We start from the raw sequence: 23,571 nt of genomic DNA, 5'->3' as shown, positions 1-23,571 counted from the left end.
CTTGCAGACTGCTCTGCTTGAATGAGCCGAACTTCTCTTTTTCTTTTCCCAGGTTCGGCCCAATAACTACAGTACCTTTTATGATGACCAGAGACAAAACTGGTCTATCATGTTTGAGTCAGAGAAGGCCGCTGTGGCATTCAATAAACAGGTGACGTCTTCTTACTCTTTCCTGTGCAAAGCTAGAGCACTTGTTTGGAGTTTTCCTTATTTTAGTTATGGCAAAACCACAACTGCTCTGTGTTATTAATGACAAGGTAAAGATCCCACTAAACTTGCTGCATTTCAGGGAAAGAGTAGATCTTATTGAAATTGCTTGAGGAAATGTTTAAAGGGAAAAATGGGGAAACATGAGCTTATTTGGTTGAACACTTTTGCTGGACTGGAGAGATGGCCCAGTGATTAAAATCCTTGTTGTAGTTGGGCATGGTGGCGCATGCCTTTAATTCCAGCATTTTGGAGGCAGAAGTAGTTAGATCTCTGTAAGTCCAAGGCCAACCTGGTCTACAAAGAGAGTTCTAGGACAGCCAGGGCTGTTATACAGAGAAACCCTGTCTCAAAAAAAAAAAAAAAATAGACTAACAGAATCAGGAAGTGCCAGGTTTAGACAGAGACCCTGCCTCAGTAAACACAGCAATTCAGAAAGACACCTGACATTTACTTCTGACCTCCAGACACATGTAGCCATATACCCATGTGCCCACACATGTGAACACACTTACTACACATGCACATACCCATACAAAAATCCCCACTTTTTTTGCTATTTAATTTTCTTAAAGATACATAAACTTGTAAAAGTAGCGTTTCAAAAGACTATCAAAATTTTATGAACTCATTATAGGAAATGTAGAAACAGCATTTTAAAAAAATCATTTAAGGGCCAGTTGGTAAAGTGCTTGCCATGTACAAACTTGAGTACTCGAGATCCCGAGAACCAGGTGGAAAAGGAAGAGCCAAGAGTGGTGGTGCATCCATATAATCCAGCACTGGGGGACAAACATGGGATCCCTAGGTTCACTGGGCAGCTGGCAGAGCTTATTTGGCAAGTGAGAGACACTTTCTCAAAATTCAAGGACAGCGCCTGAGGACCGACTCTCAAATCAGGCCTTTAGCCTCCACACATGTACGTGTACACATGCAAATGTCTCTGAACACACATGTGCACCACACAAACATAACCTCCACACATACACACACAATTATAACTTTACTACCCAGAGTAACACATGTTAATGCATCAAATTGCTTTTTAAAAACTGTATAACAGGTGTAAGTATGTGTATTCCTTCAAGAGCTCTGTATTTTGTGTATTTTATCTTTCCACCTCATGAAAATTATATAGAAGCTTGTAATATGGATGTTGCCTACTATGGCTTGAATGTGCCTTTCCCTCTAAAGGTCACATTACTGAAACTGATCACTAAGGTAATGGTAGGAGGTTGGGTCTTTGGGAGGTGATCCTGAGGTCTGACCCACTGTGTGCTTACTGTTATTCCCTAGTTGGATTGCTAAGCACTCTGTATTGGCCTGTTTGATTTTCATAGCCACCTTGTAAGATTTGCAAAGCTCTTTTCTTCATTTTTGCAAGTGGGAACAGGTGGGTATATGGAGATTAAGTTATTTGCCAAAGGTCAGACTTAAGAACTGGCAATGCCTGAATCTGTGCTCAGACATTCTGACTCCAGTGGTGACTTGTTGGGCACCCTGATTCCTGGCAGATTACTGACTTCAGAATGGCTTACTTCTAGCCTTGTAATCTTTGTTAGTGGCTGCAGCTGTTTGAGAAAGAATATTAGCAGTGATGGGATGGCTGTGAAGCTTAAACCAAGTTCATGCTGTTCTGACCTTGATCTCACAGGTGTGTGTGGCTAAGTGCAATAGCATTTCTTCCTTGGATGCAGTGCTGTGTCAGGACCTGGTTGCAGCAGAGGGTCCTGCTGTAGAAACTGGAGATTCTTTAGAAGTAGCCTATACGGGCTGGCTCCTTCAGAATCATATGCTGGGCCAGGTAAAACAACATGCTTTGCAAGTTCTTTCTATGTATGTGACATACAGCCTGCCATGTGCACATGGAAAGTGAACTGTGGCTATTGGCCAGTACAAACATTTAAGGAGGCCAAATTCGTCCCCACAACTGCTTTTGGGGCACACTTGTGAAATGCTCCTGTGCAAATGTGCTCAGAGTCTCACACCCTGTCTCAAATTTAGGGAGAAACAATTTCCCAAGGATAATTCATGTATACTTCTTGTCCTCACTGCCAGGTTTAAGCTTGAGACCCCTCACTGTCTTTCTTTGCTTTTGAGACAGGGGCTTACTATGTATCCTTGGATGGCCTGGAACTTGCTATGTAGACCAGCCTGGCCTGGATGTCACAGAGATCTATCTGCCTCTGCCTCTGCCCGTCTCCAGAGTGCTGGGATTAAAAGCACATGCCACTGTGTCTAGCTATCATTTTCCTTTTAACAGACACTATAAATATGTTGTAATTGTTGTGTTTTTAATACTGTTACGTTCTCTAGAGCAATGTGATATGATATAAAAAACTGTATGACTTAAAAAGTGTGGATGTGTGGGGCATGGTGTCATGGGTCTTTAATCCCAGCACTTGGGAGGCAGGTGCAGGCAGATCTCTGAGTTTTGGGCCAGTCAGGGTTACAGAGTGAAACCCTGTATAAAAAAATGAGGAGTCAGGGATTAAGTCCCAATTGTATCCCAGTTTGACCTTGATCAACTCTCTAATCTCTTATTTTTCCCATTTGTGCATGGAGATCCTTGCTTTGCTTCTTGGAAGGACTGTTTAAGCACCAAATGAGTACATTTACTGAAAATACTTTATAGATGAAAAAGTGCTTCAGTTAATGGTGCCAGAAATGGGTTTAGCCCCCAATTTGGCAAATTATTGTTTGCAGGGGTATTATTCGTTGTGATAAGCTCCAACTATGTTATAGTTCTATCTTCTGAGCTTCTTCAGGATCTCTGTGCTGTTACACCTGTCATTTCCTGTTTGACAGGGACTGAGCCCCTTGGTTGATTGTCATCATGATGATTGTTGTGTTTGAAACTGGCTGATTTTTTTTTTTTACCTTATCAAATGGCAGGTTTTTGATTCTACTGCTAACAAAGACAAGCCACTTCGCCTGAAATTAGGATCAGGAAAAGTTGCCAAGGTAAAGGCCTGTTTTGGAATTTAATTTAAATGTTGAGAATCTCCAACCTGTCCTTATCTAGAGTCTAGACATACTTGGTTGAAAAGTAGGAAGGAAAAAGACGATTCCCACTGTCGACATTTGGGAGATGCTTACCTGTGAGAAGCTGGACTGAAGAAGTGTGCATGTTTCTTAGACTCCTCCCTGTCTTTTTTATCCTGTGGCTCTGAGGAAATGATCCCATTGTTCCCACAGCCTCATGGAGCGGCGACACTGTTTATTTAGCAGCTGCCATATGCTTGGTTCTCATCTATTTGATTTGATGTGGCACGAGAAGTGCTACTCTGGGATTCGAGTTGCGAATTGATCAGTGAGCATTTTACATATGTGCAGTGTCATGTGTTGGGCTTGTTAGGGCTTTGCATTGTGTCCATCCATCCATGTACAAACATTTGTTTTCACTGTATTGCCTATGGCTGTTTCACCCAAATTCTTTGGAGACATTTCTGTTAAATACTTAAAGCATGCCCCTCGAAGTTAGCCAGGTCTCATGTTCAGCCTTAACTCAACGCCAACTGACTGTGTGCTCTTAGGACCAGGAGCTTGCTTTCTCACTTAAGTGAAGGCAATGCTAACAATCATGAGATTAAACAAGCAGGTAGAATACTTAACCATAGTGCCTGAAAAATTGTGATTAATAAGTGATAGAATCCATTCTCTCTTAATACTATATGACTGTTTTTCTTATCATTTAAATGTCTTATCCAACTCCAGATATGCCAGCTTTTATTCTTATTTTTTATTGTTTTGTGTGTGTGTGTGCGTATACATACCACAGCATATATATAGCAGTTAGAAGACAACTTTCAAGATTAAGTTCTCTCCTCCCAACATGTGGGTTTCAGGAATCAAATTCCAAGTCATCAGGCTTGGTGGCAAGTAAGGTGGCCCTAACCCTGTGAGCCATCTCATTGGCTCAGTAGGACAGTTTTAATCTAGAACCTGTTTTCTAGAGTGTGTTGTATGCGAATGTATGTGTTTGTGTGCATGTTCATGTGTTTTTTTCTGATGAGCTTTTCCCCACTTCTGATGTCTATAGGGCTTAGAGGATGGGCTTCTGGGCATGAAGAAAGGAGGAAAGCGCTTAATTGTCACTCCTTCAGCCTGTGCTGCTGGCTCTGAAGGAGTAATAGGCTGGACTCAGCCAACAGACTCCATCCTGGTGTTTGAGGTAGAAGTTAGGCGGGTAAGTGAAATTGGGCTGTGTTCTTATAAATCAGATTCTGAAGATATATACAGCTTTTAAAATAGAAATGCCAGGGTAGGATGAAGGTTGGGAAAGTTCTTGCCTTCAGGCATGAGGTCTGAGGTCAGTCTCCAGAACGTGCATAACCATGTTAACATCGTGGTGCATGCTTGTAATGACCACATATATATGTATACATAGTCAGACTTACACACACACGCACACGCACACGCGCACCCACACGCACACACGTATGCACGCGTGCACGCGCGCATGCATTTATAGGAATTTCTGAAAGCTTTAGAAGAGATGTTGAGTGCTTTTCTCTGAGAATAGCATTCAAGTTTAACATCTTATCTTTTTTTAATGTATAAAAGTCTTGTCAGTAAGACGTGGTGGGCATATTTTTAATCCCAGTCCTTGAGAGGCAGAAGCAGTCAGATATTAATGAGCCTATGGCCAACTTGGTCTACTAATGTGTTTCAGGCCAGCCAGGGTCACATAGAGAGGCCCCCATTTTTGAATATGTATACTTAATTTCTTTTTTTTTTTTTTTTTGTTTGTTTGGTTGGTTTTTCGAGACAGGGTTTCTCTGTGTAGCCCTGACTGTCCTGGAACTCACTCTGTAGACCAGGCTGGCCTCGAACTCAGAAATCCGCCTGCCTCTGCCTCCCAAGTGCTGGGATTAAAGGCGTGCGCCACCACCGCCCGGCAATTTCTATACTAAAATAGCAACAATCTTTGATTAGTTTATAGTATTCCTTCTCCCAAATGACCCTGCTATTATTAGGTTGAATGGTGATGATGACTATAAACTATAAAATACAGTGCAAATAGTGAATACTATGGCTATCTCCATGTAGTCGTTATGCTTGCCACAGCAGAGAGGTAACCTCCTAATAGGAGACCCTTCTCTCTGTTGGGTCATCTAATCTTACAGTGGTATGTCCGCAGATGCTTTTTTTTTTCCTAAACATATAAATTCTCTTAAGTTTTCTTTGAGCTCGAGGAAACCATGGGTAATGATAGACAGCAAACTATTTTGAAACTATTAATACTGACTTGTAAACATAAGCAAAGTTTTCTACTTTACCAGTAATCAAGAAATTAGAGCCAGGCATAGTGGTGCATGCCTTTAATTCTAGCATTTGAAAGGCAGAGGCAGATAGAACTCCATGAGTTTGAGGCTAACGTTGTCTACATAGTGAGTTCCAGGACAGCCAGAGTTACATAGTGAGACCCTGTCTCAAAGAGAAAGAAAGAAAGGAAAGAAAGGAAGGGAGGGAGGGAGGGAGGGAGGGAGGGAGGGAGGGAGGGAGGGAGAAATTAGAGAAAGCATATGTGAGAGAGAAGAAGAGACTGGTAGGGAAGCAGGGAAGGAGAATGGAGTGGGGGTGAGAGATGTGGAGAGAGTACTAAAGTAGACTGTGCAAAGATCTAGACACAGAGCTATTCATTAAAGCACTGTGTGCCATAGTAGTAAGCCATCTAATTATGCCAAATAGGGTTTTATAAGAGCATACATGTTTATGATTTCTGTTCAAGAAGCCCTTGGAGTCTTAACCTTGTAGACCACAGTAGGAATGAGCATGACCTTGGGTAAGACATGCTCTTCAGTAGCTGCAAACAATGCAGGTAAGTATTTAGTGATGTGGAAACACATTAATGTATAAACAAGTAAGCAGAACAGCTGCAAAGCTATGGCCCCATTTATAAAAGCACACATGCACTCATTCATACACACAGATAATGTAATGGTAGCTGAATTAGAACTGTTTCCTTTTCTTCAGCATGTTTTGATTTTGCTTATAGCCTATAGGCAATAGCTTTTATGCTAAAGAATAAATAAAGGAGGGTATGGAAGGGAGAGTGTGTATACTCTGTTCTACCCTAGGTGAAGTTTGCCAGAGATTCTGGCTCTGATGGCCACAGTGTGAGCTCCCGGGATTCTGCAGCTCCCTCCCCCATCCCTGCTGCTGACAACCTCTCAGCTGATCCTGTTGTGACACCACCATTGCCTCTCAAACCCGGGTAAGGCTGTGGCAAGATCTGGGGTTCTTCAACATGGTTCCTGAGATGTAGTTCAAAACTGCAATCAATTTTAAGTAATTTAAAAGAACAAAAAACAGGATTAGAGAACCGATGTATCAGATTCGTTTGACAATGGATTAACCGCTGTCAAAGTGATGATAAGAATACCTGCAAAACTTTGAGCAAAGGGCAAAGGGCAAAGGGCATGAACACAGAATGCAGGCCCATGGGAAAGTGGAGTGAATTTGAACAGAAGTGTGTTCAGTTCAGCTTTGGTGCCTTTCAGGGACTATACAAATAAAAAGGAGCTAAAATTCTGTTTTAGCTATTCAGTTGTCTATTTAAAAAAACAATGCTTTTAAGCCAGTTTAATTTTAGTTTGCAGTTATAGATTTTATATTTTTAGGATGTTTTATTTTATTTCAGGGAGCCGGCTCTTCGTTCCAAATCTAACTCTCTCAGTGAGCAGATTACTGTAAATACAGTAAGTACGATTCTGTACCCTAGGCCGTGGAACGCTTGTTTCATGTGCCTCGCACATAGTTGAGAGCCACTGACTTAGTATAGAAATTAATTAATTTATTTAATCCTACTTAGAAATCAGTCAGTAGTCAAATTAGCCTGGACTTTTATATCCATATATCTGAGTTAAAAGCATATGGCCATGAGAAAATGATCTAACTTTTCAGATATCAGTTTCTTCATTGTTACAGTGGAAATAATTTTCACAGCCCCCAGTTACAGTTCGTAAAGCCCTGAGCACAGAGACTGTGTAAAGCTGTTTTTAATGAGCGGTAGCTGCGGTATTACTAGAGAGTGGTGTTAAGCTGGGAGTGAACCCCTCAGGGAAAGATCACTACCATCCTCGAGTTGCCATTTATTCCAAGAGGAATGGATTAGTGGTTAATCCTGGCATTTTATATTGCTTATTCCATGTGACCATGAAGAATGTACTCTGTAAACACAGGTTTATTTCTTCATCTGTAAATTGACATAAGGAAATGAACACTTACTAGATTTTCAGTATTACATCTGGCATATTATACATGCTTAAAAAGCATTGTTCACATTATAATAGATGCTAATATGACCTTATATTATATGTATTTTATTTCAAAACAAACAAAATACTACCACTGCTACCCTCACCAAAGAAGGTGTGTGGGGGAGGGGATAGGAGAGCACTCATTTACCTGAGCGAGTAGACACCCTGTACTTCTGTTCTCTCAGATGAATTCAGGCTTCTTCATCCACTGGTTGATTTTGAGCAGGTCACTGGTTTTGTTTCCCCAATGGTGAGAGGAGAGGACCAACTATTATTTCAGTAATTTGGATTTGAATGCCTTAGGAAGGATGTAAAGGTGGTTTGCTGCTGTTCTGCTTGGTCCATGCAAGCTCTGAATGTGCTGCAAGAACTTCAGGCTCAAGCAAGGCCTTCGCCTAGCACTGAGAGCAGTAGGTGATGAGTGAAGCCAGGTCTTCCCTCCAGCCATGTGCACATTCAGCCACAGCAGGACGCACTTCACAAGCAGTTGATCTGATGTAGTAAACACTGTTCTAAACCTAGGAAAATGACCAAGTGAGCACAAGCACTCTCATTTACAGTAGGGACACTTGGTTTAGAAGAGCTCATGCATATGAAAGCAATTCATTCCCAAGCTATAGGGACTTCATTTAATGTTGATATTATTAATCTCATTAATTTGCATTGTATTTGGTATCATAAATAATTCTTACTTTCTAGAAGAAATGGCTTCAACTAAGTAATAGTAAGGTTAAAGGTTTTGACACAAGGCAAAGAAGTAGACCTGTTTGAAAGCAAGAAACCTCAGTCACAGTGGTGTTTGTGCCTTCTTTTTAGAGTCCTGATACAGTCAAGGCCAAGCTGATCTCAAGGATGGCTAAGATGGGCCAGCCCATGCTGCCCATCCTTCCACCACAGCTGGATTCCAATGACTCAGAAACCGAAGTATGTCCCCTTGACCATGTTAAAATGCGTACAGTTGCTGCCATATTCTGTTTCTTTGCTTCGAATAAGTGCCTTTTCTGCTTCTAATCCAGAGTCACTATTTGAGACCAGTGTGAGCACATGCCTTTTAATTGTGACTAGCCCATCCCCAAATGGAGGTTAAGTTCTGCACATTTGACCAAGTGCTTAGTGTTCATGTATCAGGGTCTGGAATCTGTATTGCTCATAACCTTTAGCTGCCTGTCTGGAAGGAATAAATCTGCTTCATGTTGAGAAAAAAGGATCAATCTTAGATAATAAGATATGCAACCCATACAGGCTCTGTGGGTTTTTTTAGGTTTCTTTTACTCTTTAAAAATGTTTTACTGTATCATTTTTATGCACATGAGTGTTTTGCCTGTATGTGTGTCTACATGTGTACATGTGCTCAGCTCTTCTAACTTTTTTTTCCTTTGAGACTGAGTCTGACCATGCTGCCTAGGCTTGTAATTCCTGGGTTCAAGTGACTTCCTACCTCTGCCTCCCCAGCCTATAGAACTATAGGCACATGCCACTGTTTCTGGCTTCCATCTGTGTTTGTTGATTGAGTATTTGGATCAACTTGGGAAACACTGATCTTCTCACTGATGATAACTGTTGTTTAAATATCAAACTGTTAGATTTTATGAATATATATATATATAACTTTTTTGTGTTTTTAAAAATGTTATTTAGCAGTTCAAGATTTTATTGGAATCAAGTCTACCAGGCTTTTTGCCCTTGATATGGTGCTTAGAAAGCATTCCCAGGGCTGGAGAGAGAGTTCAGCAGGTAAAGTGCCTGCTATGCAAACCTAAGTAGCATCCCAGCATCACACAAAAGCCAGATGCAATAGCTTGTGCCTGTAATCCCAGCTCTGAGGAGGCCCTAACAGAGGGATCCATGGGGCCTGCAAGTCAGCCAGACTAGCCAATCAGTGAGCTCTAAGTTTGGTGGGAGACCCTGATTCAAAATTAAGGTGGATAGTGATTGTGTAAGACACCCATTGTTGACCTCTGACCTCAACATACACAAAAGAACACACCCTTCTGTATACATGAACACATATAAACATACACATACAAAAGAAAGCATTTTCATTTTTATATTTTAAAAGCATAGCATATGTCTTTCAGAAATATGATTATTGTATACTTATTTAGATCTAAATTTGTAATCCACAAGAATATAAAGTAACTTAAGCCCTTTTTAATGATTAATCTGTTACTGATAAAACAGTTCTTTCTCAAGTGAACTGAAATATATGATTGATTGACTTTTGAGAATTTTTTCTTTTGCTATAAAATGAAAAGTGTTTTGCTTTAAAGTAAATTTATTGCTTTAAAGATAACTCAGTGGTCTTCTGTTTACCATAATTCCCTTTACTCTCCTGATAGGCCTTTAAGTTGATTTAGAATTCAGTAATAATCTAAAAGTGGGCTGATTTTCTCAGAAGAGAACATTTGGGGTTGGGGAAAACTCAAAAGTATATGAATAATCAAGAGATAACAGCCCTTGAATCACAGCACAGCAAATTATAGTCACATGACTCATGCTTTGAGGCATCTTGTCCTTGCATGAAGCAGGAATACAGGGCAGCTTTGCTCAGAGTTACAGCTTTGGTTTTATGAATTTTTAAAAATATTTTAAGAATGAGAGCTAACAGCTGGTGTAGTGACACACACACCTTTAAGCTCATCACTTTCAATTAAGGCAGAGACAGGAGGATCTCAGAGTTTGAGGCCAACTAGTCTCCATAGCAAGTTTCAGGACAGTCAGACTGCATAGAGAAACCTTGTCTCAAACAAACAAACAACAACAAAGGATTAGGACAAGCATCCTGGACAGACATTACCAAAGCCAGCATGCTAATGAGGTGCAGGGACTCCTGCTCTGTCCAGTCTTGGGTACTCTGAGGTCTGAAACTGCTTGGCAGAAGAGGAAAGCTGGGTTGTTGCTGGTCAGTCGGGTAACTGATGGTGTGTTCTGTAGAACTGTCAGTTTAGCTGCCTGAAATGATAAAACACTGACAGAACATCTGTAGAAATTAACTGTATTTAGTTATTTGATATGATTTATAGGAAGAAGAGTTCTTACTCTTGCATAATTGAGTTCTTCCCTTGTACAACTCATATCCCTGACGACTGGCTTTTTGCCTGCCTTTCCTTCCTCTTTCTTGACTAGAAATCCTGTATTGTGAGCCAAGTTAGAGATAGGCAGCCTCCGTCTTCAGCTAACGGCCTACACATAGTGATCAACCCTTGTGCTTCTTTCAGGATGCAACTGTTCTGCGAGGAGCTGGACAGTCCCTTGTGACACCGTCTGTCCAGCCTTCTCTTCAGCCAGCTCATCCGGTATTACCACAGATGGCCTCACAGGGTAAGAAAGGAACCTCACTAAGACTTGGCCCTTGAGTTGAATCAGAGTTTTCATCTGTGTTCCTTAGATTATTAGCTAGCACTGTTAGTGTGGGGTCTTCAGTTAGGAACTAAGACTTGTCAGTTTGTCTCCGAGTAGACCAGTCTGAGACTCAGATGTTTTCAGCCTGTTCGTTGTGATGTCTGCTGTGTTGCTTTGCCCCTTTAGGAAGCCTGTGCTCAGCTGTTGAGACATGGCCATATATGTCATTTTGCACTTGTGTCAGCTGATGGAATCTGAGTCAGACCAACAAGAGAACAGTTTCCACCCTTGCTGGGATGCCAATGGGCTGCTTTAGGAGGTTAAGTGAGGAAAGTGGTCTGATGTAAGGCAGGGGAGTGTTGGATGCTAGTCCAGAAATTTCCTGGAAAGAGCCCCACCTAACACTGAACTTTCTGCAGGGCTGGCTAGCTGATGAGAATGCCAAGGATTGTGAAGAGGCAGGGGTCCAGCAGGTTCAGAAGAGTTGTAATTTATCTTGGGCTATCTTTAGCATCCTTAGTTGTTTGTTTAACAAAGTTTCAATCCTTTGATTTGACCAGTGAAGACTTGGGAGCCAGATGCTGGGTGAAAGCCTGCTAACTCAGAGGCAGAGAGGACACCCAGCTGACCGACATTCCTCCTCAGGCTATGTCTCAGAAGGAATACCCCACTCTCCCCCCAACTCACCGTCTCAAAAACCTGCTTCAAACTGAATGCCCCTCCCTTCTACTTCCTATGTATCTGTTTTTCTCTTATTCTCTGTTTTTCTCTAATACGGTGTTCACTTCCTGTCAACTGGTTGCTTGCTCTGCCTCTTTTTTTTTTTTTTTTTTGGTTTTTTCGAGACAGGGTTTCTCTGTATAGCCCTGGCTGTCCTGGAACTCACTCTGTAGACCAGGCTGACCTTGAACTCAGAAATCCACCTGTCTCTGCCTCCCAAGTGTTGGGATTAAAGGCGTGCGCCACCACCGCCCGGTTGCTTGCTCTGCCTCTTGACCTGTTCTTGACCATAGTAGTTTTTATTTAATCCTGTTTACAGTATTCAAGCAGAAAGTTCTTGGATTAAAGGTGTGTACTAAGGCTAGGTCACACCACAACTAAAACCAAGTTGTTGTAGTAAATAACACAATCTTAGGGTTCACAGTGTGATCATCCTGCAACACTTAGTAGCCATTTATTGCCTCTCTCTGTATGTGACCTAATGTCTCTGTCACTATTAGGTAAATCCATTGGAATGTACAGAGTACCAGCCTCCACCAACCAAAAGCTAAGCATGTGGTCAGATAGTATCTGAGGCCTTAAACAGATCTTCTGAGTTTCTGGAAAATGCCTCCCAGATGTTTTTAAACCACTGTATTTGAAGTATCCAGGCTTGTGAGACTGTTAACTGTGTAGGAACATGGGATCTGGAGTAATGTGAATCCGTGTTCCCAGTATATGCTCATACATATTTGGCTCCAAAATAAATGATCTCATATCTCCTTTGAGGTGAGAGTTGTGTTTTGCATTGACAAAACAAGCAAGGGTGGGTAACTAAAAATATCTTGATTTGTCTTAGCACCTCAGCCGTCTGTTTCTGGGCTCCAGACACCCTCTGCTGCCTTGATGCAAGCTGCATCCCTTGATTCTCACTCGGCTGTATCTGGAAATGGTCAGAACTTCCAGGTAACTATTTTTTAATTAACTAATTAATTTCTTTGTTTGTTATTTTGAGAGAGGGTCTCACTATGTAGTCTCGGCTTACCTGGTGTATGTTACACACACACATGCATCCTCTCTCCTCTCTACACACACAATGCACATGCACGAACAGACTGGCCTCAAACTCTCAGAGATCTGCTTGCCTCTTGCCTCTTGCCTCCTCAGAGCTGGGATTATAGGTATGTACCATCACATCCAGCCCTCAGGTAACAATATTATTTTAAAACTGTTTTAGTCATAAGGTATAATTTAAGTTCTTACATGAACATAGATGATCCCTCTCTCCTTTTTACACAGGAGCAGTTTCTCAAGTCAACGCGTGTCATTCCCCTTCCCCAAGTTACCACTTTCTTATCCCTAAAACCACACAAAGTTTTCTGTTTGAAAGTTTTTGTGAAGAATAAGTACAAGAATAAGCAAAGTACTTATTAAAGGCCTGGGCCTGGCACATACCAAAATTCCTGTCAGTGCACATAAGATAGCAAGAGCTGCCTCTCCTGCCCTACCCACTCTGGAGGTGGTTCTGAATGGAGATGTGGGAGTCATGACGGGCAGGCTTTGCTCCACTAGGATAAGGAGAATCAAAAGTGAGAAAACCCCTCTGTAACAGAATAAGATTCTTTTTTTTAAAAAAAATAATTGTTTGGGTTGTTATATTGTCCTTGGAAATAAACTCTTTCCTCTATGGGGAAAGAGTGACCATTCTTAAAATGATAGATACCTGATGTTTATTGAGGATTTGTCTTGTACCAGGCACATCATTTGGCAGTTGTTAGGGCTTTGCCTGTATCACTTCATTTAGTTCATAAATAGCAAATTCTCAAAGCTTTCATCTTCCTTTCATGGTTGTGATACTCCAATTCTAGTTACCCAGATAAGCATCAAGATCTAGTAAGTAGTGGCATATGCCTGTAATCCCAGCATGAAGGAGCTAGAAACAGGAAGATCAGACTGCAAGGGTATCCTCAGCTATATAGTGATTTTAAGGCCAGCCTGAACTACATGAAACCATGTCTGAAAACACACACAAACAAAACAGAATCTAGAGCCTGAGCATGGATGGCTCAACTGTTAAGAACCACTATATTTGTCCTTACATAGATACATAGACACACATACATACAAATTTAAAAAAAAAAAACCTTTAAATTAAAAAGGAATCTAGCAAGGGAGAAGCATTATGAAGAATCTCGGAAAAATAACCTTTTCTTTCCTTCAAAAGAAACTAAATAGGATTTGCTTAGTTTCAAGTTTTCCTTAAAAATAGGCCTGATAGTAGGAAATAAATTTCAATTCCATTAAATCATATTGCCAGAGGACTGGGTAGCAATCCAAGATTCCTGTTCCTCAGGTTTTGGGTAGGACTGGAGTGACCAGATACCATCAAGTCCCATAGACAGTTGCCTCACACTGATGTCCTCATCTCCAGCTTTAGTGACTGTAAGCCTCCTCCCTGTTTAATCTGCTCTGTTCTGTCATAGGAAACTAAGTAGGTACCTTGTCACTTTCTCAGCCTTATGCAGGTGTACAAGCCTACACATATCCCCAGACACCCTCAGTTACCTCCCAGCTGCAGCCTGCCCGGCCCTTGTTCCCAGCACCGCTGTCCCAGGCTCCTCACTTTCAAGGTAGAGCATAAGTTCCTCCTTCCGGTTTTTCATCATCTACCCTTGCTGGGCTCTCCTCCTCCCATTCTGTTTTCATTTTCCTCTAACAGCTCTCCACCCTTTCTTTTCATTGTTTGTTTGTTTGTTTGTTTTAACAGCTTGATTGAGATGTAATTTATATACAATATGATTTATTCAAATATATAATGCAAAGAAAGGACATACATAGTACATGTTGTATATGTGTGTATGTATACGTACATATGAATGTGCAGTCATGGACACCTGTGAACACATACATTGGATGTCTTCCTCCTGAGACTGGGTCTCTTGGTGAACTGGAAATCTGCCATTTGGGGTAGACCAGCTAACCAGGAGCTTTCAGGATTCACCTGTGTCTACCCCCCAGTGCTGGGCTTACAGGGGTGTAGAAACTATGCTCAGCTCTTCTGGTTATTATTTGTAGATGGGTGCTGAGGATTCACATTCAGATCCTGGAGCTTGGGGAACAACTGCTTTACCAGCTGAGCATCTTCCCAGACCTCAGGGGTTTTTTTGTTTTTGTTTTTAAGGAAATGTGCATCTGTCATAACAATCCATTTATATCTCCCCCTTTGTGCTTCTGTTCAGTGTTTTTTCTTCCGTGCTCTCCTACCAGCCTTTTAGATTCTTCTCTCAGAGTGACAAGAGCTCATAGTAGATAGTGAAAGAGCAAACCCTGGAGGGCATTGGGAGGAAGCAGGTACTGCTGTGGGTGGTGAGTGGCTGATGAAAACTGTTTTGTTAAAAATTGTAAATTATGAAAGTAATTCACTGTAGTAAAAATGGCAGGCAATACAAAGTAGGATAAAGTGTCCTGTCTGTCATTAAACTTCTGCCTGTAGGAGAGCGTCTCTTACAGTTGCTTGGGTAACTTTGTGTGTATTTTATGCAATTGGACCAGTGTAGGTGTCTTTTGTAAACAAGGCAAGGGAAATGTTGATGGATGTGTTGGTTTCCTGCTGTGGTGTGCAGCCTGTCTTTTGCTTGGTAATCACTTTGGCCTAAGGATAGCAGCAAGAGGAAACAAGTATATCCAACAGCCTGAGTTGTAGTTCCGCAGTGGGAAGGGCTTCCTAAATGCAGCCTTTGTCTGGAGCACTGTCCTTTCTCCATCTTTGAAACACTTTGACATCCCTCCAACCTGACATTTCAACCTCTGGCTCACCACCTCTCCATCCACTGCTCCCATAGACACAGCTACAGATGTTCAGCACCACAAGGTTAATGCTATTTTTAAGGTGCTACTTTTGTACCGTGTATACATGGTCTTTTTTCTACAGTTGAAATCACCTCCCTCAAAAAACTGTTTTTAAGATAGCATCTCATGTAGCCCGGGCTGATCTTGAACTCTGAATCTTCTGTTTGCCTTGTGAGTTACAGTCTTGTGCTACTATGCCCATCTTGCATTTAAAGTACTGTGTTGTAATGATTTGTTTATGTGTCAGTTTCTCAACTGAAGCCCACTAAGATCTGGAACCATATTGTATTCATGACTGTACTCCTGGTACCAATGCAATGCCTGGCATGCAGTCGGAGGAAGGGGGAAACAATGTAAGGGCAGAATTATAGTAGTCCAAAGTGGATACACTTGGGCCAGTGTGCATTTGAACCAGATTCTAGCTTTTGAAGTATTTTGCAGAAATATAACTTAGTTCTTATTAACTTGGGAGTCCTTTGTCTCTATTGCCTGTTCTATGCCTTCTCCTGACAGTGTGAAATTGCCTATCCTATTTCCTCTGCTAAAACTGCCCTTGACTTTTCCATACATAGTTTTTTCTTTCCAGGTTTATAAGTTCCTTTTTATGTCTGTTTAGGATCAGGTGACATGATGTCCTTTCTCATGACTGAAGCACGGCAACACAACACTGAAATTCGAATGGCAGTCAACAAAGTAGCTGATAAAATGGATCATCTCATGACTAAGGTGACTGAGTCAGAGCTGAGGCTCTGTTGAAAATAGGGCTGTTGGGCCGGAGATGGCTCAGTAGGTAAAAGCACTTGCTGGAAGCCCAGTGACCTGAGTTTGCTTCCTGAGATTTATCAAGTAAAGAGAGAACCAGTTCCTGCTTATTGTACTCTGACTCCTGTCCAAGTGGCACAGAAGTACATGTCCATACTCACGCATACCATATGTGCACATGATAATGGATACACACAATAAAGACACATTGTTTATCTGTATGAAACTGTAATACAGAAGCAATAGAGGGCTGGAATAACAGGTCAGTGATAAGCCACTGCTCTTGCAAAGGATCCAGGTTCGGTTCCCAACACCCACATGGTGGCTCACAGTCATTCATCACTCCAGTTCCAGGAGAGCTGATATCTTCTTCTTATCTCTGATGAACCAGGCACATACATACTTGTAGGCAAAGCACTTAAAGACACATAAAATAAAACAAATAAATCTAAAATCATGTTTTTTAATTTTAAAAAGAGATAATAAATTAAAATGTTAAAAGAGGGTACAGGAAGTGGGCACTATAGAATGTGAGCAGGAGCAGCCAGAGCTGTAAGAACACTCTTCCTTGGCTTCCTGCCGTCACGGTCCTTGGCCATTTCCCTAGAAGTGTTAGCATCTTTACTTTGGGATTAATTTAGTGGAGAAAGTAAGTTTACATTTAGATGTTGTCTCAGAAATGTATTAGCTTTCTCAAAAACGTGGTTGATCCTGGGTGAGTTGTATTTCTCCACTTAAATGTGTTCACAGCCTTCCTGGCTTCCCCTCTGCAGGTGGAGGAGTTACAGAAGCATAGCTCTGGGAATTCCATGCTTCTTCCTAGCATGGCAGTCACAATGGAAACAAGCATGATTATGAGCAACATCCAGCGGATCATCCAGGTGAGGATGAAGGGGAGCATGACACGGCCTGGAGGGCTTGTTCATACACCCTCCTCGGATGTGCTACCCTTAAATCTGTCCCCTCACCCCAGAAATAGCATGTATTGAGTACTAGAGTTGGAAAAGCCATTATGGCTTAATTTGGTTCTGTGGCTTATACTTTCATTTTAGTTATTTTATTTGTTGTTGTGACCAAATACCTGACAAGAAACAACTTAATGAAGCGAGGTTTCTTTTGTTTCCTAGTTTGAGAGCATGCAGCCCATTGTCACAGGTAGGAGTGGTAGCAGAGTTGAGGCAACTGGTCTCATTGAACAGAGAGCCAACAGGAAGTGGAGCCTTCCTATGAACACCCTCAGTGGCCTACTTCCTCTAATTGGACCCCACCTCCAGTCTGTCCCAAGCTAGGGATCAAATATTCAAACACATGAGCCTATGGGTGACATTTCACATTCGAACCACAAGTATCTGTATTTACTGTATACTATAGTATATTAAGCTATATTGTTCTATATTCTACATGCTACATAGCAGTATGACTAATGTAGTCAAAAAAGAAAGACTGCTTTTTAGGCCTATTTTAAACTCTCATTTTATGACCATCCTCAGCCTGTCTAGCCTAGTGGTTATAATCTAGCAGGTATAATTTGATTTATTACTCTAACAGTTACATGTCTGGGAAAATAAGTTTTAGTATTTGTTTCAAGATGTGTTTACAAGGCCATCCATGGGTTCAAGCTGTTTTGCTGTACAGTTTGGGGATCCAGTCTGTCATGGCAGGGAAGACATGGCAGCAGACTGTGAGGTGGCTGGTCCTGCTGCAGCTATAGCTGAAGCAGAGAGTGGAGACAGATGGAACTTTCAAGACGCGTACTGACTTCCTGGGCACTTTTAGACTCTTACTGTGTATGTTGTGTATTTGGATTTAGGAAAATGAGAGACTGAAGCAGGAGCTGCTTGAGAAAAGCAGTCGTATAGAGGAGCAGAATGACAAGATTAGTGACCTCATCGAACGAAATCAGAGGTAATGGCAAGGACGCAGCAGCGCTGGGGAGTGTGGGCAAAGGGTTTAATGTATCATACTATACATTATGATACACATTGTTGAGGGCAGGGTATTATTACAATTCTCCTCTCTACACTTGGTTTTGTTTTGGTTTTTGAACCTGAGCACCTTGTACATACTGAGTATGGAATACTACTGAGCTGTGACCTGTTCTCCAGCCCATGTATTTCAACCATCTGTTTCTGCTCATTATGTGAATTACTTGTTCTGCCTTCAGTAGAACAGGCTGAGGTGACTGTGGTTGGTGTAAGACCCACCTGCAGTTGACTTTCAGCCCTCCCCTTCATGTATTGGGTGGCTTTGGATATTTTGTTTATGTCTGCAGGCCTAGCTTTCTCTGAAAATGGTGTTAGGTAGAAAACTGTGTCCTCTCTTTTCTGTGTGGGCTGTTTTATCAGCCAGAACTTAAACTGAGCCTGATTGATTTCATAAAGCACATTTTATAACTTTTAGTGGATGCTTCTGGGATGTGTGAAGGCTGGAAAGGTAAACAGACTTAGTCTCAATTCAGTGTTTCACTTGGAAAAGTTATTTTTTTCTGTGTTTCTCTTGTCCAGTGTTTTTTGTCTTTCACATGGGAGGGTTGGAAGAGTGGATTCTTTTCTTCTTTCCCCTGTGAGTCTTCTTATTCCCTTTTTCCTTTTCCCATCTCCCCTTAGCATGCATCCTGTGAATGTTGCCCTTCATTATACAGAGAGTCATCTGTGGGCCAGGGTGCTACTTCCTTTCTTGATCACTGCAGATAGGTTGGTTATTTTCTACAGGTCTCAGGAAAACAATGTGATTTTAGATTGTTGTTTGGCCTTTTAAAAATTGAAAATATTCGTATGGAAATTTGTCTTGTTATCTGTGCATCATGTGTGCAGTGCCCTGGGAGAGAGAGCTGGATCCCTTGGAGCTGGAGGTACAGATGGTTGTAAGCCACCATGTGGATGCTGGGAACTAAACCCAACGTCAGAGGCTCTGAACCTAGGAGCCTTCTCTCCAGCCCCCTTCAGATTGTTTCTGATGAAGGTGTAGAGCAATGTTGTGAGAACTGAGGACATGTACCTGTCAAACATTTAGTGCTTTGAGAATGTTTTCTTTGCCTTTATTTCTATCTCAGGTATGTTGAACAGAGTAACCTGATGATGGAGAAGAGGAACAACTCACTTCAAACAGCCACAGAAAACACACAGGCAAGAATATTGCATGCTGAACAAGAGAAGGTAAAAATCACTGGGCCGAGGAAGGACCTGGTCAGGATGCGTTGAGGTGTGGAATGATCCTGCATATGAACTTCCCTGTTTTTGTACAGCAGGATATTTGCCATCTTTGGGGAGAGACCTGGAAATCCTCCAACAGATTTTCATGTATTAATCACCTCTAGATCTCTTTTACTAAATGTTTTGCAATAAGTTGACTCAAAAACAATGATTGAATTAGGGGTACTGTTTCATGCCTGTAACCCCAGCTTCTGCCAGGCAGAGGCAGGAGAAATCTGTAGTTCAAGGACAGTCTGAGCTACATAGGAAGATCTTCTCTTTAAGAAAAAAGAAAAAGAAAAAACCCAATTACCTGTCATAATAATTTGATAATGGTGAGATTCTTGTAGTGTACAAGAAGCTAAATTTATTCTTTTGATAGAATCAAAAGAAAATTTCTATTATGCCATGTAACAAATGTGTATGTTCTTAGTGGAATTTAAGACTGTCTAATTTGCTCCTTTGTCTGTGTTTAGTATGTTGTTCATTTTGGTTTGACAAAAGCATTTTAAAGGGCTACTTTGGAGCCAAACAGGTGGTGCATGTGTGTAATCCCAGCATTGGGAGGCCAAGAGAAAGGATTTCTGTAAGTCCACCTGAGATACATAGCAAGTACCAGGCCAGGCTGGGATACATAGTGAGACATTACCTTAAAGAAAAACATACCAAGTGAGATGCCATACACCTTTAATCCTGTTATTTGAGATGAAGCAAGCTGACTTTTGAATTCAAGGCTAGCCTGGTCTACACAGCAAATTCTAGGCTAGTCAAGGCTACATAGTATGAAACAAAACAAAAGGAAAATAATAGTAAAAGTTGGATATAGTGACAGGCGCCTATAGTTCTAGAGCCTATAGTTCTAGAGCATGGTGTGTTAGACGCAGGAGTATCAGGAGTTCAGGATCATTCTGTTAGGCACAAAGTTTGAAGCCAAAATTTGAGCTACACAAGTCCCTGCCACAATACACAAACAAATAAATAAACCAATAAGGAAAGGCAGGGGTGATGAATTACTGTGACTTTAGACCTTTTAGATGTATGAATTTTAACCTGCTTTGAAAAGTACCAAGAAATGTGCTAGTGGGTCTTGGATTGGGGTCAACTTATTCTCGAGCCCAATTTTCTTCTGTCTACTGGACACTATCCAGAACAGATTCTTTCTTACTTGGGTGTCACTCTTCAGCTGGGAAATCTTTGTTCTTTATCTTGCATTGTTTTTTCATGAAATTTTAAGCAAAATTGAAGAGAATGAACACTGTAACTTGTGGTATTGATGTACTTTCTTGTACTCTTATAATAAGGATTTCTTATTTATGGTTTAAGCTATCTTGTGTTTGCTTAACCGTAATATGCAGTGAGTAATATCTTTGGTCTGTGTGGTTGTTTGAATGAAAATGGCCCCCATAGGTCCCAGTCATGTATTTAAATGTTTGGTTCCCAGTTGATGGACAATTTAGGAAGAATTAGGGGGTGTGGCCTTGTTAGAGGAGTTGTGTAACTGGGGGTGGTGTGGGCTTAGAGGTTTCTAAAGCCCACAGCAGGCCTGGTCTTGCTCTCTCTGCCTATAACTTGTGGATTAGATGTGAGCTCTCAGCCACTGCTCCAGTACTGTGCCTGCCTGCCACCATGCTCCTTACCATGATGAGTAGGAACTAATACTCTGAACTGTAAGGAAGCCCTCAGTGAAATGCTCCCCCCCCCCATCTAAGTTGCCTTGGTCATGATGTCTTAACAGCAATAGAACAATAATTAAGACAGCCAGGTATCATCAAGTGAGCTGTGGCTTGCCCAGCACAGCCTCCTCCTGTTCTGTTACTGTTTCTTTCCCATTGCTAATTCATTTGTTGTTTGTTGTGGCTGTCTACTAAGGACCTGGTCATGGTCAACAGCCTAGAACTTCATTGTCCTCTGAAAAATGTGCCTTATGAGTGTGTCTTCTGTCTCTGGTTTTATCTTTGCTTTTCCTCTTCTTTTCCTTTATTTCCCTACTGGGGTAGCCCAAATATACTGTTTATCCTCATTGTTATTATTCAGGGGTAAAATAATGACTATAACATATTCCAAAGACCAGAGAGGTCCCAACAGTGGTTTAACTACCTCAGAATCTCTTGGGAAACTTGATCAGAACTACATATTTTGAAGCTTCATCTTCTGGGATTCTAATTTACTATATGCAGCCAAGATAAAACTTTCCCAAAGCTCTCCTGTATTCCAGTACCTGCCCAGGTATATGAGTCACCTCTCTTGTCATAGTCTCTGGATGTGGCATCTGGATACTTTTGTTTTTACTTAAGTTCAACATATGACATCCATGTTTGATATCACTGTTGTATGTATATGTGTTCACAAGTTTGTTCCAATAAAACTTTATTCCCCAAAGCAAGTAGCAGTTCAATTTGGCCTATAAGTCAGCCGGAGTTTATCAAGCTCTTACTTAGCTTGCTAATCCACTTGTGTTTTTGCGTTTTAAAACTCCACAGGTGTCTGGCACTGAGCCCAGCAGTGTCCTGTGTGTAATAGCTAAACAGCAGGGGTAGATCAAGGACAGAGCTGGAGCTCACAGTGCCTGGTGCCCTCTAGAATCTAGATGTGCTTCAGGGAACCTCCCAGCTGATGACTAGGGTACCATGTATTCCACTGATCACCATTATTTCAGTGAGACGTTTTACACCTTAACTGTCCCCTGGTAGTTGTTTTTTTCTTGTTTATTTGTGTAGGTTCTTACTGTGTAGCCAGGTTTGTTCAAACCAGGTTTTGGTATTTAGCCAAGGCTAGCTTTAGACTCTACAGCCTCCTTCTCAGTTTTCTAGGTGTTAGAATTATAGATGTATGCCACTATCCCTGGATGAGTTACTTTTTTTTTTTTAATTTATTGTTTGAGGCAGGGTGTCAGTCACTATGTAGTACTGGCTGGTCTGAAACTAGCTATGTAGACCATGCTAGTCTTGAACATAAGAGATGTGCCTGCCTCTGCTTCAGAGTGCTGGGATTGAGGGTGTGCACCAGCTTTAATCTACTCTAGCAGTCTCCCTGTGATCTCTCTTAAAGGGAGATTAGCAGTTCTCTTCAGGAGGCAGATTTCTGATGCCAAGCGTTGCTCAGAAAAATATGGTTAAATGTTCAAAGAATATTTGGTAAGTAAAACTGTAAGAATTCTTTTTTTATAAAGTCATGATTCTGAGGGAAAGACCTGTTAGAGGAATGAGCTTAATGAACATACTTTCTAAAGAGCTAACCAAGGCCTGGGAGATAGAAAGCACTGGCTCAGGGGCTCATTACAGCACCGTCCTCTCACAGCACAGTGCTGTCTCTGCTGATGCTGCTTCTAGATCCTGCTCCTAGAGTCAGCGCTTCCTTGTCTTTGAATCGTTGCTTGGTTGCCCAGCTCTACCGCAACAGTGCACACTGCTCTAGAGTGGAGTCAGGGCCTCTCACACCGTGTAGGCTTCTGCTGACTTCCTTTCCTCCAGACAGTGCCATCCCTGACAATTTTTTAAATATTGTGATTATATCTATAAACAGCTACATACACGTACACATAGTAACATGCATTTTTTTAACTTATAAAAGTTGTCCATTCTAATAAAAAATCCATAACAGAAATCACCTATAATCCTTCCACTCAAAGATGGTTAATCTATTACTGTTGTCTTTGGGTATGGACATGTGATTGTGTGGGAGTATTTCTATGCTTCTGTAATAGGCCTTTCTAGGTAAGAGTCTGCGATAAAAATGTTGGAAGCTCATCATAGTGGTGCATGCCTGCAAGCCTAGCACTTGGGCTGGGGTCAGAGGATCATTAACATGAGGCCAGGCTGGGGTAAATAATGAGATGCCACTTTAAAAGATATTGTGGGGAAGCACTTTTGAGAGTCTCCTACTCTGTTCTTTTGAACAAGAGGTGTCTTTAAGGTCTTGAGAGGGCCTCTGCTCCCGTTAGTGAACTCTCTAAGCTACATAGAGGTTCAAAGCTGTCTGAGTTCTATGTTAGTTCAATTTTCATGTGTGACGTAGAATAGAAGTAAACTTTATTCTTTATTCTGTGTTAGGAAGATGAAGCCCACTCCGAAGATTCTAGATAAAAATAATAATCTGAATGCTTGCTGTCTTAGGGTTTCTATTGCTGTGAAGAGGCACTATGACCGTGGCAACTCTTATAAGGCAAACATTTAATTGGGGCTGGCTCACAGTTTCAGAGGCTCAGTCCATTATCATCATGGTGGAAAAGCTTGTCACTGTGCAGACAGACATGGTGC

The 23,571-nt window shown here is 41.4% G+C and overlaps 1 protein-coding gene across 3 annotated transcripts in view; it reads left to right on the top strand.

The window, feature by feature from the left end:
* The window catches only part of Fkbp15 (FKBP prolyl isomerase 15), a 58,270-nt gene that overhangs the window by 19,989 nt on the left and 14,710 nt on the right, over positions 1 to 23,571 (top strand). For all 3 annotated transcript variants that reach the window (XM_028779873.1, XM_028779872.1, XM_028779874.1), the window contains exons 6-19: positions 53 to 151; positions 1,862 to 2,011; positions 3,103 to 3,171; positions 4,250 to 4,396; positions 6,291 to 6,427; positions 6,854 to 6,911; positions 8,289 to 8,396; positions 10,691 to 10,793; positions 12,373 to 12,479; positions 14,029 to 14,143; positions 15,979 to 16,088; positions 16,898 to 17,005; positions 17,935 to 18,029; positions 19,177 to 19,279. In XM_028779873.1, the coding sequence (XP_028635706.1) occupies positions 53 to 151; positions 1,862 to 2,011; positions 3,103 to 3,171; positions 4,250 to 4,396; positions 6,291 to 6,427; positions 6,854 to 6,911; positions 8,289 to 8,396; positions 10,691 to 10,793; positions 12,373 to 12,479; positions 14,029 to 14,143; positions 15,979 to 16,088; positions 16,898 to 17,005; positions 17,935 to 18,029; positions 19,177 to 19,279 (1,509 nt within the window). The remainder of the gene's footprint in view (positions 1 to 52; positions 152 to 1,861; positions 2,012 to 3,102; positions 3,172 to 4,249; positions 4,397 to 6,290; positions 6,428 to 6,853; positions 6,912 to 8,288; positions 8,397 to 10,690; positions 10,794 to 12,372; positions 12,480 to 14,028; positions 14,144 to 15,978; positions 16,089 to 16,897; positions 17,006 to 17,934; positions 18,030 to 19,176; positions 19,280 to 23,571) is intronic.

Source organism: Grammomys surdaster, unplaced genomic scaffold, assembly GCF_004785775.1.
Source record: "Grammomys surdaster isolate TR1022 unplaced genomic scaffold, NIH_TR_1.0 363, whole genome shotgun sequence".
NCBI classification, from domain to species: Eukaryota; Metazoa; Chordata; class Mammalia; order Rodentia; family Muridae; genus Grammomys; species Grammomys surdaster.
This window is presented reverse-complemented; position numbering and strand designations above follow the sequence as displayed.